The sequence below is a fragment of the Cyphomyrmex costatus genome, unplaced genomic scaffold, assembly GCF_001594065.2.
Source record: "Cyphomyrmex costatus isolate MS0001 unplaced genomic scaffold, Ccosl1.0 scaffold94, whole genome shotgun sequence".
Taxonomy (NCBI): domain Eukaryota; kingdom Metazoa; phylum Arthropoda; class Insecta; order Hymenoptera; family Formicidae; genus Cyphomyrmex; species Cyphomyrmex costatus.
The window spans coordinates 11,993-28,889 of NW_017280528.1; the positions used below are offsets into that span (position 1 = coordinate 11,993).

Genomic DNA, 16,897 nt, shown 5'->3' on the forward strand with positions numbered 1-16,897 from the left:
CGTGTTAGTAACTATCATTAATATAAGAAATAGTAACGATGAATAACGAGCAAATTTTAATAAACAATTAATATACTTAGCATGAAAAAATTATACTGCTTTATAAATTCTAAAGAAAAATATAATGTCTGTATTTTGCTGAAGCAAAGGATCTTAATTTCTAAATGTGATTAGAACAAAAATGACAATAAAAATAAGCGACAATTTTTCTGAAGTAGATTCAGCTTTCACATCTCGAAATACGAATATCAAAAATTTAGTAAGATTAATTTATTAAATTAATTTTTTAAATGTATCAAACTTATTTTTGAGTATTTAAACGGTAGATATTGTTTATATCAACAAGCAAAATTGTCACAAAATTGGAAATCAATGAAAATTAAGAGAAATATAAAATTTTCTAGAAAATTTAAATTCTTGACTTTAAAAACGTAATAATTAACATATATGAATTAAATTGCTCTTTTAAAATGTTTGACGATTTTCAAATCAGGACGAAAATTTAAAAAAAATTCCAAATATTATTGAAGGCATCGGGAAAGATCATGAAACGTTGTCTCTGGACATCAGAGAAAAGTTATGGAAGTTTAGAGTGAGAAATTTGTGACAGCCCTGATAAGGGATACGAGACACGTTGATCCGTCACTGCGCGGAGGCAGTGAAAAGAGGAGTGTACACGGCCCACTTCCTTTCCACCGAGGAATGCTCATCGAACGCGGTCGCCGCACGTACTGATCCCGCTCGAACATGTTCCCCTGCGAACGCAAGTTTCGAGTGTGACCCGGCCTGGGGACATGGGCACGTCCTCGGCGAAGGTCAACGGACTCTTCCGTTGCTCCACTACGCCATCCGCGAGACATGCGTGGGTGTGCACACGTGCGTACGTAGTACGTACAATACGTACGAGTACGAGCGTGCGTGCGTGCGTCCGTGCGTGCGTGCGTGCGTGCGTGCGCCCGACAGCTGGCGGGTGTCCGTCCAGCTTCGCGTCGATCCCATGGAGTGCACCCGTTATCGACATGACCCACGTCATTGCGAGCGCGAATGCGCGTCGAGGGGATACCGACCAACGAACGGGTTATGCTTCCCTACTATGTTGCGCGGCAGCTCGACATCTTGCGGTCCGCGCGGATTCCTTACCGCGCGACGAGATGATCGCGACACCGCGGAATGCACGCGCGCACGCTCGAATACGAAACGCGCCGCTGCGATTGCTGCGAATATCGTGGAGATGCGTTTCGGCAGCTGCCTGTTCTGTCCACAACGGAACGATTTACCGCATTTGATCGCATCTTCCGCACGTAAAATAAAATCAGTCGCGTCAATCCGCAGCGAGGAAGAAGAGAGGAGGAAAAAATAAAATTACATGGAGATTTAAAGCAGAGAGAAGATGAATTTTATCGTGCGCGCTATTATCCAGTATGATTAATCGACGATCGATGATTTTAGAAGCCAATTCATCTCGAGATAAAATGTATAAAAATTGTACAGGGAGGGAAAATTCCACAAAAACCAAAATTAATGGCTGATTTAAAGAGCAAAAAAGCTGAGTTTGAAAGATAATTGTTCTTCTTTTATGTCAGTTATTTAATTTTTATTACGTAATTAGTTTTTTAATTTGATTGACTTATTTTCTAAGATTATTACTTTTCTACCGTTAAATATTCCATGTAATTTTATTTTTTATTGTAATTATGCCAGAAGGTTTGCGGGTTATCGCTGTGTCTTTCTTCATTATTAATGCCGACGTTTCGTGAACCATGCCGTTCACTTCATCAGGGCGAGGGGTGCGCTGATACTTTTATTTTTTATTCTTTATGAAATAAAAAATGTAAACCATTTTTCTCTCTCTTTTCTTCCTAGTTTTAATCAAATAATAAAATGTGAAATAAATCATACGTTATAAAAAATTCGCGGATTAATTCGTATTTTTTAAATTATGAAATTGCAAAATTCTTGACAGTTTCAAAATATTATTAATATTAAATACTGACTTTTCGGTTATTTTTTACTGTCATAACTTTTGAATTTTTCGTTCAAATATCGGCGCGTTTTTCATTAAAAAATGGTGTAATTTTCATGATGTTATAGCAAAATAACGAATGATAAAAATAACTTATTCATGTTTTATAAAATCTTTACGAGATTCAAATTTTGATATAAAAATGCGAAAATATATAATTTATCTTGAAAATATTTTATAATAACCAATCCTGTAAAAAAAACCTTACAAAAGGTGTACTTGACGTTATGCCACTACCGCGTCGCTTTATATTATAAATATTATTTATAAATAAGTATTCATGTTTTTTACGTGAAGAGTAACTTTTTGAAGCTAAATTCGGAATATATTTTAAAATGTTCTTTTTCGATATTGAACTATCCAATCAATTAGATCCCATTTCTGGTCTGAAATGATATTATTACTCAAATTTTCCTCACTGCATCTTGGAGGGGAATAGCTATTATAGATTAACGAATTGTTACAGTTTCATCCGAACTTGAACTCTACTTATTGGGCGCATTCAACGAATTCAAATATTGAATTCGCTGAGAACGCAGCCATATTGTTCAAACTGTCCGAACAGTTCGATCGTGCAACTTTTTGGATCTCTCCTATTTTATGCTGATTCTACAATGAATCGGTAGTCAGGGGTGCGTTCAGGAATGATGCTTAGATAACTCTTAGGTGCATTTTTTCTATAATATACGTAACGCAAACTATAGCCTAGAGTTACCTAGGTGTGATTCCTGAACGCAGTCCTGTAGTCTTAAGTCTTATCGGTAAAGTTGATCAATACCCAACTTGTACGATTAACGCTGATTGGCCAACTTGACGACTACAAACTCATTGCAGAATCAGCTTTATGGGCCTTCTACAATAAGCCGAAATCATAAGTCATAAGCTAGAAATGGACCAATCACAGTCGTCAATATTTAGTTTCTTACTTCCGATTTATGACTTATGGCTTATTGTAGAAGGCCCATAAACGAAGCATTTAAAAAACCGCAAACTGACCAACTTCGTAACATAAAAAATAAAAAAATCAAAGAAATTGAAACTAATCTGTACGTCTTGGTACTAAAATTTACAATAATGATATCGTTTTAATTAGTCCGACTTTTGCGTGACTCGAATGGGACTACGGTTTCGCGCCGATGGATAAAATCGACATCTCGTGACGGCGGCTTTGCAGCGGACACGTGACTGCGTCAGTGCGCAGGAGCGACCGAGAATGGTTGTCGATGTTGCAGGCGCAGTGTTTTCACGACGTCGATTTTCACGTGACAGTCCGCGGAAGTGCGCGGGAATCCAGCCGTGTAATGGTGTGAGATCTGAGAAGGCATTAAGTACGCACATCTTACGACACACGATAAACGCATTTCCCGACGTTCCGTTGTCGCTCCGCCGAAATGCCGGAGGAGGAGAACTTTTGCAAGAAAATGTCAAAAGCCACCAGGGGAATACACGCAATCAGCGATACTCTGGTGAACGCGAAACTGGCATTTGGTAAGGATCGCGAAATACTGTGAGGATCTATAGAGATATTGTAAATATATGACGTTTTATTTGAATTTCTTAACACAAACTGCAACTTGATTGCATATTATCAACAAAGACAAAGATTTGTCAGCAAGATAAAAGCATGATAAACAATACGTTATTCTTTCATTTGTTCTATATATAGCGGTCATTGTTTGTGCTTTCAATGGTTATTGTATGTCAATTTTTTAAGGCATGTATTAATAGTCTGCCTTTATTTTAAAACCATCTTAAATAATGTCTCAAGATGCTCATATGGTTCATGACATTTTGGCCGGTATTCATAGTCGGTTCTTATTTCAAGACTGCCTTAAATAATGTCTTAAGATGCTAAGCGGCCTTCTGATTGGTTCGTAACTCTTCAAGACTGAACTTAAGACGGTCTTGAATATAAGAACCGACTATGAATACCGGTCTAGATAATCTTAAATAAGAATCGACTATATATATTCATCTTAAATCTTCTATCACTTGGCAAGTATATTAATAATGTCTGAAGAATAAGTACTACACATTGAATATATACAACCTATATAACAATAAGTTGATATTCCACACAATGAAAAATCTGGTTCAATGATCGTTACAATGCAATGTAATAATTACAATATTCTACAACTAGGATTTCTCGATGATTCTGTATGGGCTGATGGACTTCTGGTTTTCTACGAGGTCTTTCGCTACCTGGAAGGTGCAATGATTAGATTAAGGAACACCAAAATTGGATTACTTCCACTCAGTGAGCTTCAACGTACTGAGGCCTTCGAACGCGATCTTGATTATTATTTGGGGAAAGGATGGAGGAAAAACTACAGTCCTAGGTACAAACTACATACAATAACCATATAATAATGTTGTTAAAATAAAATCGCTTTATTTTCCTCCACTTTTATTATAACTAATAAAGATATGAGTACCATATTACAATGAGTAATAAAAAATATCAGTCTTTTACAATAGTATAATTGATACAATTAGTATAACAGTATAATTAGTATAATAGTACAAACAGTAATTATTAATCAAAAGAAAACTTAATCCTGAAGTCCGTTTTACAAATTTTAGGGATAGCGTTGCCAAATATCTGATGCGCTTGAGAGAAGTGGAAGACACAGATCCTACTTTATTAATGGCTTATATCTACCATCTTTACATGGGTCTTCTCAGCGGCGGTATTATTCTACGCAAAAAACGGCAGATCATACTAAAAATTTCGCCTTTTAAAGCGCAACCGTCGAGCGATGGTAATAATGTCACAGACTTTGGGCAGAACAGTATATTTCAGTTAAAGCATGACTTGCGCGAATCAATGAACAGAATCGCAGAGACGTTGGATGAGGACACGAAAAATAAACTTATCGAAGAAAGTAAAATAGTTTTTGAATTGAATAACGAAATAATCAAAAGTGTGCAGACGGGCAGTCATGTTTTTGAAAAAATATTCTATTTTATTGGCCCAGTTTTATTGATTCTTTTTATCCTGATCATCGTCCTCAATATCCTTTATAAATACATTATACGTTAATAAACATTAATTCAACGCTAATTTAACGTCAATTTACTTAAAAAAAAAGAACGGTATAATATACTTCTGTTCGGCCAAAAAATGCTTATATCAAAATCGAAATGTATAAAACTACTTCGCTATTTCGCCTTTCTATAGTTATATATACAGATTATTATTGTTATTTGTACAACATAATTAAGAATATCACATTTCATACAGTTTACAACGTCGAAAATATTGAATTACGAAGATTTGGTAAAATTGATAAATTTTTTCTATTATTTTAAATCCACAAAAAATGCTTTTTAAATCTTACTTGCAATTTGCCTGCAGCTTCCACGAAAAAGAAACTTAATATTTTTCTCTTTACCAAATCTTCCTCTATAATATCAGTTTCTTTCCAATAGCAACATTAACGTGATAAACTCGAAGATTCAACTTCAAAGTTGAATCTTCGAATTTATCACGTTAATAATATATGTGTGAGTGTATATGTATGTGTGTATATATGTATATATATGTATGTATATATATGTGTGTGTGTGTATATATCAGGAGACGCGGTAGTGTCTCCGGCCATGTTCAAAAACTGAGAGACATTACAAGTCTCTTATCCCGAGCCACCAAAGTCCATTTTTGGGAGGTGCATAACTACTAAAATATAAAAAATTTTGAATCGAACATTACTTATATGTCCTGCAAGGCGGCATTACCACAAGTAATTTGAGCCAAAAAAAATTTTAAATCAGTCAAGCCGTTCTGGAGATACAAGTGGTCGAAAAGTGGTGATTTTAATGAAAAATTAAGAAACGTTTCCTTCTCCTCCTCTGTCCGCATTCAAAATTTTTTAAACCGCCATTTAAACTTTACAACATCCTCTCTCACCTTTCACTCGCACCTCCACCATCTTCGGCCCACCGGACCTCCTCCTCCTCCCACCGCTCCTCTCTTTCGCCGTATTTCACACTTTCGTTATTACAACTTTTTAACATATTCTATATTCTGCTATCGAAGAGATACTATTGGGTTAAGGAAAAAGCCTTTTTTATACATATATGTAAAAGAACTTTTATTTTAAAATATCTTTGTCAAAAATTAAATTTAAATTTAAAAAAAAGAGTTTAAACTTTACTTTCGAAAGGTTACTATATTTTGTGAATTTCTGTGAGTTTGGTAATGTTTACATATAAAAAACTAAGCTGAAAAAAATGAAAATTTTTCTTTTCACTTTGAGTCTTTTATATGCCCAAAAAAAATTTGTAAAAATTTTCGACACTTATCGTGAAAGCTTGAAATTTTCCCTACAGAATAAATTTTAAAAATGTTCCTACGATTTTTTGTTCCTCATTCACGAGTTAAGTAAAGGAGCATTCTGATTTTGATCGTTCCGTTAAAAATCATTATTTCATAATTAAAATCCGGTTTTTTAAAGCTGAAATTTTGCTCTATCGAATAATATAATTGCAACGGAAATTTCGCAACAAATGGTGAGTTAAAGAAGTCTTTTTGTTGTACATATGTGTAAAAGAACTTTTTCCCCAACCCAATATTAAAGACCATCAACCTGAACAAATTTTCGTTCGTTCCAAAAGCGCCCGGAGGGTTCAAAAGTAATTGTAGAACGTTGTCATTATCGACTATTAGTATAAATTTGCGATTATTAACATAAACATTTGGCATTATTAAAATCATGATATTTTATTATGTAAATACTCTATAAATATGTATGTATACTTATAATTTTTTTATATATTGCCGCAAAATTGCAATTTTTTTTCGCTACAGTTATCATCTTAATTGATAATTAAATTTGAACGGTAACATGAAAATTATAATTTTAAATAAAAATCAAGTGTTATTGAGGTTTAAATGCTTATGTTTATACAATACATGTATACGAAACTAATAAATCATAAAATTAGTATTATATTATTAGTCTCTTACTCTTTTAATCACTTATAAATATTAATAAGGATGCGAACTTTCGTAAAAATATCGGTCTTTAATAGTATCTCGTCGGTAATTCGACCAAGCTACACTTAAAAATTTCTGTGTAAATTTATGTCCATATTTTATTCTGCAAATTATTACAAGTAATTAAATAATTTCGTATGCCAATAAGCACCTTTATAAGAATATATAATATTTGCAATAAATTATTTGCACACTTAAAATTCTTGTTAACATCAGATTATTAATATTTTTATAAAAATGCTTACTAATATCAAATAATTAAATTGCTTGTCAATTTAATAAGTGATATTACTGTTCTGATTTTCTCATAATTGCGTTTCAAAATCGAAAGATTTTGACGCGCGGTTTGCAGAATTAGAATTATGTATATAAATTTACACAAAAATATATTTAAATAAACTACAAAAGGGACATAATGGGGGCCAATATGACAAAAAAATGAATATTAACCAATAACAATTTATTATAATTATTAATTTTTTTACATTCAACGCACATATAATTCTTGGTAATTATAATAATACTTGCATATAATCTTAATACAATCGCACAATTAAACCTCCTTTTTTATAAATTTAGTCGCCAAAAATGCCTGTTCTCAAAAAATACGTCTTGTGCCTGTTTCCATCAATGCAGATTAACTTTAATCTCGGTTTAACTTACTATTAATCTTTCTCTAATTTTTAGAATTAGAAAAAGATGAAAAACAAATTGAACCGAGATTAAAGTTAATCTGCATTGATGGAAATGGGCATTAATGCTCCTTTTTTAGTTAATTTATTTTTGACGTAGTTCAAAGCACCAATTATTATTAAAAATATTTAAGTTCAGTTTTACAATTCGCAGTTAACTCTTAACCGAGGTTTAACTTATTGTTTAGCTCTTTCTAATTCTAGAATTGGAAAGAGATGAGGGATAATTTGAACCTTGGTTAAGAGTTAACCGTGAGTTGTGAAACTGGGCTTCAGTGTATTTATGTAACCATCGGTTAAACTAACCGATGGTTACATAAATATGGTGAAAGAGACGATTAGACACTAAGGGCCAATTTCACCAACGTCAGTTAAGCTAATCGACGGTTAATTCCAATGGAATTATCCAATCGCATTTGTCTTTGACCAGAATGAACCAATCACGGTTGACACTTTAACCGTCGGTTAGCTTAACCGACGTTGGTGAAATTGGCCCTAAGATTCATTTTGATCAAATTTATAATTTCTCTTATGGCGAATTCAGCATATATGCACTGTCTGACTGCTTTTCTTTTAAAGGTCATACTCGACAGAAACATTGTTCAATTCTTCTTGACATTCAACAAATGACAGAGATAAAACGATATTTATGTTAGTTCTGGTGCTGCCTTGCAGTGCGCACAGGTCGAATGTGTGGCACTGAAAAGTTTGCACTCAATGCGTACTAGTGCAGTCGGCGAATTCATTATTATTTAATCTTAAGACTGCCGGGAAGCCGATATATCGGCTCGGCCTATGATATGAACTTTGTATATAGTTGATACATGATACAAGACACAAATTTGGCCACTTTTAAAGGACGTTTTAATATCTCAAATCTCGGCAGTCTAAAGGTTAATTATTTTAATTAATAGGTAACACATTATTTCTATACAAATAATATTAAAATATTTATATACAGCTAACAAATTATTGACCTCTCGGTTACTCCAGCGATGCCCAATGTCTCCAAAATCTCGTTTTCTTCTCTGTCATTCCGTTATGACATTTAACGCAATAACACGTATTCACTCACGGAAACATGAATAATTATGCGCGAATTAATTTTCGGAATACGACGACACTTTGTCCGGCACTTCCGAGTTATGCCTAATTCACACTGGATGCGATGGGCGATGAACGATGAGCGATGTCCAATAAAAGCTTTGCTTTAGCTCACACGACGATGTAAAGCAGAGTTCTTATTGGTTATTGCTCGCCGCGCATCGCTCATCGCGCCTAGTGTGAACTAGGCATTATGCCTAATTCACACTGGATGCGATGGACGATAAACGATGAGCGATAACCAATAAAAGCTTTGCTTTAGCTCACACGACGATGTAAAGAAGAGTTCTTATTGGTTATCGCTCCTCGCGCATCGCTCATCGCGTCTAGTGTGAACTAGGCATAGTCGTACGCGACGGATACTTTATTGAGACGAAAGAATAACGCGAAAAGGGCACGAAACTATGACCTAGTTTACACCCAGCCGTCCAATCCCGATTCACTTCGAAGTGAAGTGAAATTTCTTGGATGTAAACGGATTAGTTCGACTGATTTCAATCCTCTTTTCTCAGCGGAGTAGAGCGAATCCGGTGTCCACTTCACTTCGAAGTGAATCGGGATTAGACGGTTGTGTGTAAACTATAGGTGTATGCAAGAAGACTAGAACCAAAGACATAGAGAATGGACTGCGCGATCCGTGTGTCAAAATGGTCAACAAAAATGAGAGAGAGGGACCGTGGAAGACGGCCATCTCCCTCTCATTCTCTCTTCCATTACACCATGGAATGGAAAAAGATAGAGATGGCCGTCTTCCACGGACCCTCTCTCTCATTTTCGTCGACACATTTTGATACTACATAGATACGGGATCGCGCAGTCCATTCTCTATGTCTTTGACTAGAACCAGGAGAGTAAACTCGGTCAAATATCGGTAGAGGGGGTAGGCCAAAAAGTGACGGCGGATAACTTTCCCCACTCTTGCACTTCATTAGTCCTCTCTGTCGCTCTGATAGTCGTTTTCAATTCGTAACTGCGCATGTCAAACAAACCTTGTTTGACATGTGCATTTAATGTGCAGTATAATTTCTTTTTACAACTTACTTCTGTTTAAGATAGTTTAAGAAGATTTTTTTTTTAAGTGTGCCCTCGGATGAGGGGAAAACAAAGGTTAAGAACAAGAACTTCTTGGTTATAACCGATGCGCGCATGTGCAAACTTTCATATAATGTGCAATGCCACTGCGCATTGTATGAATAACCGCGGACGTTTTTTGACCTACCCCCACCACGCTAGTTTACTCTCCTGGTTCTAGTCTTCTTGGGTGTATGATACACTCGGGACGTATATTCGGACGGACACTCGCAATATACGTCGTAGAGACGTAACGAAGATCCCGATCACAACCAACTTAACGCGACAGTTCCATCCGCTCTATATTTCAGCATGTACTTCACGCGAGTGTTTGAATAACAAATCATATATGTTCGAGATATTCGAATTTCTTATTTTTTTAATTGTTTGCGAAATACACGTAATGTTACGAATGATCGATATATTACTTTCCAGTATTAGGATTACGTCAGGGTCATGTATTATTCTTACGTCCTCGATTCGATAATATTTACATATCATAAAAATGAAAGTTCAAGCCATGTTCAAAAAAGGATACTCAAAAATTTAAACCTTTTTATCTAATAATAATATATTACCATGAAAAGTAACTGATATATTATTAATTAAAGGTGCCAGTACAAAGTAAACATACATAAAGTGTATGCAACTTTCGGCCGATTTTTGAATCGCCTCCGCCTTCCGCTGTGCCCCTTACTTCACCACGCACGGTCCAATTTGATCTGTGCGTGGGGCGGTGAGGTGAGGGGGAAAGCGGAGGGCGGAGGCGAATCGAAAATCGACCGAAAGTTGCATATACTTTATGTATGTTCACTTTGTACTGGCACCTTTATTTAATAATATATCAGTTACTTTTCATGGTAATATATTATTATTAGATAAAAAGGTTTAAATTTTTGAGTATCCTTTTTTGAACATGGCTTGAACTTTTCATTTTTATGATTTTTTTTATACATATATATTAGATATATAATATATACATAATGCAATACAGATAGTACTTCGAGTCAGTCAAACTAAAACTAATTTAAAATTAGAACTTCTGTCCACTCGTCACTACTACTTCAAATTATGACGTCATAAGCAAAAAAATAGATAATAAAAATTCTTGTAACATAACGTTCACGACACGTTGGCATTAATAATGAAGAAAGAAAACACGGTGATAACCCGCAAACCTTCTGGTATATTATTTACATATATGACTATTCTAGAACTTTTAGTATTGCCTGGACATCAAAACGGAAATTATCCCAACTCTTCGCGCGAAAATCAAAAGTAAGATTATTTTGTTTGCCCACGAAATTCTTTATTAAAAGCGGTGAATTGTCTTGTTCCAGACTTACGAAAGAAATCGGTGGAATGGTTTGAAAATCTTGCAATTTCCGCGCGGCATCTCCGAATAGCATCGACTTGATATTTCCTTCTGGTAGACTTTTCTTGCGAAAATCTAAAAAAAGAAGTTAATTCTCTACCATAGTATCATGATAATATTGAATTACGATTAATATCAATAATAGCGATCAAACCGGGCATTACTATTAATGTTTATACAATAAAAGATAACACCATTTACATAATTTAGATATCTCGTTGAACATGTTATTTGTGATATGATTTAAACGAGATCTCAAATTAATTAGAAGTAAGATTTAGATTTTAAGCAAACGTAATGTACCTTTTACTTCTCTTTCAGATGATTGTGCTTTGTAACTAAAGTCGTTATATTTGATCGACTGAATTGCAGGATCAATTAAAAACGAGCATGATTGAGCAGGACTATCTGTTAGTTGTTTAACGAAAGGCGATTGATCTCCCTCTTGATTTCCAAATAGATTTCGTTTGAATGCTGTTTTCGACACGTCTTTCTTATTGTCATTTACATCACGGCGATTGCGAGCCGGAGAAGTGTTAGATTGACGGCTAACTTTAAAATCAGGAACTTCGCTCTGTAAATGGAGCGTGACAATGTATATGAAAATTTAGATTTTATATATATATATATACATAACATAAAAATTATAACATAATATGATGCTTACTTGTGATGGGCAACTAGGAAAGTGGTGGAAAAGCGACGCTGTAGTAGAAAAGTGCTGTTGTCGTTTGCTCTTTGAAACTGTTTCAACATCTCCTAACGATTTATGCCTTTGTCTCCGTACAGTTGCAATGGCGATTCTCTCATGTTGCTGTTTTTCTTGTATCCACCGCTTTATTCGCCTGAGCAAAAGAGTGATACACATGTAACACAATTTTTCATTAAATATATAAATTTTATCAAAATAAAATAGCAAATAATTACTTGACAAATGGTACCACCATAAAAAATGCCTTTGGACTAACACCTATTTTCATTTTAGGGGTCATATCTTTTTTCGTGTTAGGCAAATCCGCTACAGCAAACCATTCAACATTCTTTATTTCTTTCCGTGTTTTTGGTTGAAACTTTGTATCCTTTTGCACACCCGAAATAATATATAATCTCACAGTTTGATCATTTATTGTAGATTCAATATACTCATTTTTATCTATCAAATTAGATATATCAAAACCAGTCTCTTCCAACACTTCTCGAATAGCACAATGAAATGGCTCCTCATCTTCATTTACTTTTCCTTTAGGGAAACCCCAACTATTCTTTGCCCAGAAGCTCTGTACCAGAAGCACCTTAGTCATGTCTTCATTCAATACAATCGCTCCAAACGTTGGCACATTTTGTTTGTACTCTCTCCATTGCTCAAGCACAGCATCAATGTGCTGTACATGCGGCTTCAAAAATGGTATGTGTTGAAATATATGAGTGGCAAATTCCTTCATGCCACATGTTCTCAGCTTAGGATATTCTTCTGTGCAGTAGAAGTCAAGATAAAACCAATGTGCCAATTCAACTTGAAAGCAAATTCGTACCAAATCTTTCCTTTCTTCTTCAGGTACATTGATGATGAATCGACTATAGAATAATAATATAAAATTTAAAAAACTGTATAAAAATAATAAAAATGATCACAATGAGACGATGCAAATGCATACAATTTAACAATGTTATTGTTTTCTATAAAACATATTATTATTCTCATTATATTTAGCATGGCTGCGTTCAGCAGAAAAAGCAGCTTTGCAACTGTTGTAAAATTCTTGAATATGATTGACTTATACAGTTAGATGTAATAAGGAAGTAAGGGCAAGACCAATGATATTAAAGCATTTTATAAAGTTACAAAGCTGCTTTTTGTGCTGAACGCAGTCAATGGGCGAGTTCAAGACGGCAAAGCGGCTAGGTACGCTTACCGAGCAATTCAACATAATTGGTTATTACTTATAGATCCAACCAATCATATTCGATCGCTCGGCAAGTGTACCTAGCCGCCAGGAAGTAAGATATAAGGAGACTCCACTCCGTAAAATAAAAGTGGACCCATTTTAGGTTTCGAGTTCAGCTTCCGATTCTGATGAGTGCGAGTAAGAGAAATGATCATTTCTCTTACTCGCACTCATTATGCGCAGCACTACTAAATTCACGAGCGCTGCGAGTGTCGAGAATCGGAAACGGAACTCGAAACCTAAAATGAGTTCATGTCTTGTAGACTGGCGAGACTGAGTGGAGTCTCCTTATATCTTCCTTCATGCTAGCCGCTTTGCCGTCTTGAACTCGTCCTATGGCTGCGTTCAGCAGAAAAAGCAGCTTTGTAACTGTTATGAAATTCTTTAATATCATTGGTTTTGTTTTAGTTCCTTACTGCCCAATTTCTTCACTTTTTGATAACTTATGGATAACTTTATCCAGGTTGTATCTCCATTGTATTCTGTGAGGTTTTAGATAAAGGTTATCTAGAGATGAAGAAATTGAACATAAATCTGTATGTATATACCAACTATATTCAAGAATTTTACTCGCAAGACTGCTTTTTCTGCTGAATGCAGCCATGAAGTACAAACTTGATATATTATCTCTCCCTTTGTTAAAAAGGTAGGAGTCAATAAAAAAAAATGGATAGAAACCAACCTACTGAGATCGTCAAGGATACCAGATGGAATTTTATGTTCCATTATTCTATTCGATAATCTGTAGGCAGCCAGATTCCAATGAAAATCTCGAGATCCTTGTTATTACTAACAATTGTATGTAAATGGTAGTAAAAAGTACGCTATATAAGAATCAGACCTATAAATTTTGCGTGAAAAATAAATTAATGAAACTAGTCAAATGTAAATTTTTTTAAATATAATGTGTCAGGCTCCGTCTTCCGTTGTTCGCCTCATTTCACCACCCGCGCGCAGTCCAAATGCCGCTCGACCGTCGTGAGGTGAAGCGAACAGCGGAAGATGGAGCCGATTCGAAAATCGATCGAAAATTGCAAAGTGTGCCAAGCCCTGTAATATGTGATCGTGGCAAATGACGATATTTAAAATAAGTAATACTAACGTTGACTTAACCCCAAACGCCGCAGCACGTACGTGGATATATTTCGTCTTGGTTAACACGATGTAAATGCTTGGTTCAAAATTATCCTACAAAATCGAAAAATATTGGTAGTTTAAGTTGACTTCAAAAATTATTAATTTATTTACCTTACATACCAGTTGATTTCCACGTTAAACTAATCAGTAATCACTGTTAATCACACCAAATCACCAAAGAATAGGGAGAAAAAGAATGGAAGCAGAGTTGCTAGAAATCCCCATCACTTTTCTCCGTATGTACAATTGGTCTGTTTTCTGTTTCTGCACTAGACTTAAGACCTATCGCACATGAAATGCATAAGCCCGGATCCTCATACGGACAACAGTGCTTTGACACCGGACGCTGATTGGTGAAAAACGGGTTATGGGGGTAAATTTTACCCTCGCCACCGGTTTTTCACCAATCAGCGTCCGGTGTCAAAGCACTGTTGTCCGTATGAGGATCCGGGCTAAAGCGGGGAGCACAGACTTTTGCATAACGCATAAACCATATACATAAAGAATTTGATTGGTCCACTGACTCATGCATAAGAAAATGGACCAATGAAATTCCTTATGCACGTGCTTTATGCGTTATGCAAAAGTCTGTGCTCCCCGCTTAAAGCACCCTAAGGGTGCCGTCCCATGGCACGGAAAACGGAATCGGAACACGGAATCGGAAAAGTGAAATGGTAGGGGCAACCAATCAGCATCGTTCCGTTCCGATTTTAAGTAGCCTGGCTCCCCATGGGGCATAATTTTCGGAAACGGAAATTTTTCGTACTCTGTCGATCGCTAGCGATCACAAGAAATTAGGTTAAGAATAATAACTTGAAATCTACGGATAGAGGAAGAAGAAGGTTAAGAGTACTGAAAAAGTAGAGAATATCATCTGTATAAGTATTGTAATTATATGTTTGCTAATTATTATTACTAGTTTTATTATTCTTGAGCCATAATATATTAAATATTTTTTATATGATTTTTGAAGGAAAAGGTGAAAGCGATAACAGCACGATTACTTCTAATGAAAAATATAATAAAGTCGCAAAGTACTCCACAGTTATCTTAATAATAATATTAACATAATAATATTATTGAATATTATGGATATTTGGGATATTGTACATACATATAATGTTAGGTTAAAAATGTATGCAAGGCCATCACCATAATCTAATATAAAATAACTTAGCAAACATATAATTACAATACTTACACATGACATTTTCTACTTAAATTTTTCAGTACTCAAAACCTTCTTCTTCTTCCTCCATCCGTAGGTTTCAGGTTTTTCTTAACCTAATTGCTAGTGATCGCCAGCGACCGACAGAGTACGAAAAATTTCCGTTTCCGAAAAATATGCCCCATGGGGAGCCAGGCTACTTAAAATCGGAACGGAACGATGCTGATTGGTTACCCCTACCACTTCACTTTTCCGATTCCGTGTTCCGATTCCGTTTTCCGTGCCATGGGACGGCACCCTTAAAGTTGGAATATTTGAACTTTTGGTTACGGTTACGGAAAAAGATCAAGTTAGGTTGAAAGAGATTACGGAAAGAGGGTTAGATTAAATTGTATTGATTATAAGTGCAATAAGTAATAATAATATTGAACGAAATGGAATTTTCTGATGAAAATTTAATTTATTTGAAAATTGTCCTCATTTATATGCGATAAATCGTCAAGACTACAAAGCAGACAAAAGGCTCAAAATGCTTTCTTTCAAATGCTTTCTTTTTTTCTGCTTTTTTTTCTTTTTTCTTTGTAACAATTGTAATGCAATTGTAGCTAAATTAAGGATTATCAAGGCTGCCTTTCTGGATTGTTGATCGATCTCCATGATTTATGCAAAATATAAACTCCAACAAGTTTATTAAATAGAAGAGGTTAAAATACTTCGCAATTGTATTTTACAAGTACAGTTCCTTACGTTAGTTACGTTACCGCTACGGACTGCCATTGTAGACGGGAGGAGGAGATTTCTTACGGTTACGGTTACGGACGTTACGTTACGTATATTACGTGCCTATTGTAGATGATCCTTTAGACTGAACTAGAACTTTCTTTCTCGCTTTCTACAAATATCAAACATATACCTATCTCACTTTAAGTTCTAAAAGTGTACACTAGTTCAGCCACAGGCCTGGTTTACATCGTGAAAGAATTGGTACACCCACGGTAATTAATCCTGTCCCTCGAAAATTTTCACAAAATGAAAAGTGACCTCCTTTCTATATTAATTGTCACTATTTATGCACGATAAGGTTCAGTCCAGGAAGTAAGATAAAAGGAGACTCCACTCTGTAAAATCAAAGTGGACTCATTTTAGGCTTCGAGTTCAGTTTCCGATTCTCGACACTCGCAGCGCTCGTGAATTTAGTAGTGTTGCGCATAAATGAGTGCGAATGAGAAATGATCATTTCTCTTACTCGCACTCAAACACTACTAAATTCACGAGCGCTGCGAGTGTCGAGAATCGGAAACTGAACTCGAAACCTAAAATGGTTCCATATTTTGTAGACTGGCGAGACTGAGTGGAGTCTCCTTATATCTTCCTTCATG

The 16,897-nt window shown here is 35.3% G+C and overlaps 2 protein-coding genes across 2 annotated transcripts; one reads left to right on the forward strand and one right to left on the reverse strand.

Annotated features, from left to right (window-relative positions):
* The first annotated feature begins 3,241 nt into the window (after nucleotides 1–3,241).
* On the forward strand, nucleotides 3,242–5,189 carry Ho (heme oxygenase). The gene is made up of 3 exons (XM_018550152.1): nucleotides 3,242–3,511; nucleotides 4,167–4,365; nucleotides 4,610–5,189. Exons 1-3 carry the CDS (start codon nucleotides 3,415–3,417, stop codon nucleotides 5,067–5,069), a joined length of 756 nt encoding a protein of 251 aa, XP_018405654.1. The 5' UTR covers nucleotides 3,242–3,414; the 3' UTR covers nucleotides 5,070–5,189.
* A 5,880-nt stretch (nucleotides 5,190–11,069) lies between these two features.
* DCP2 (decapping mRNA 2) lies at nucleotides 11,070–13,946 on the reverse strand. Its single transcript, XM_018550151.1, has 5 exons — nucleotides 13,896–13,946; nucleotides 12,195–12,842; nucleotides 11,935–12,112; nucleotides 11,571–11,841; nucleotides 11,070–11,342 (listed from the first exon to the last, which is right to left on the reverse strand). The coding sequence occupies exons 1-5, from the start codon at nucleotides 13,937–13,939 to the stop codon at nucleotides 11,098–11,100; spliced, it is 1,386 nt and encodes a 461-aa protein (XP_018405653.1). The 5' UTR covers nucleotides 13,940–13,946; the 3' UTR covers nucleotides 11,070–11,097.
* Nucleotides 13,947–16,897: the final 2,951 nt, after the last annotated feature.

Bases quoted from the DNA above. Each gene is read 5' to 3' on its own strand.
- Ho (XM_018550152.1), top strand. From the start codon at position 3,415: ATGCCGGAGGAGGAGAACTTTTGCAAGAAAATGTCAAAAGCCACCAGG. The intron at 3,512-4,166 runs GTAAGGATCGCG...TTCTACAACTAG, and splicing joins GAACGCGAAACTGGCATTTG to GATTTCTCGATGATTCTGTA. The intron at 4,366-4,609 runs GTACAAACTACA...TACAAATTTTAG, and splicing joins AGGAAAAACTACAGTCCTAG to GGATAGCGTTGCCAAATATC.
- DCP2 (XM_018550151.1), bottom strand. From the start codon at position 13,939: ATGGAACATAAAATTCCATCTGGTATCCTTGACGATCTCAGTAG. The intron at 12,843-13,895 runs GTTGGTTTCTAT...ATTATTCTATAG, and splicing joins ATCCTTGACGATCTCAGTAG to TCGATTCATCATCAATGTAC. The intron at 12,113-12,194 runs GTAATTATTTGC...TCTTTTGCTCAG, and splicing joins ATGGTGGTACCATTTGTCAA to GCGAATAAAGCGGTGGATAC.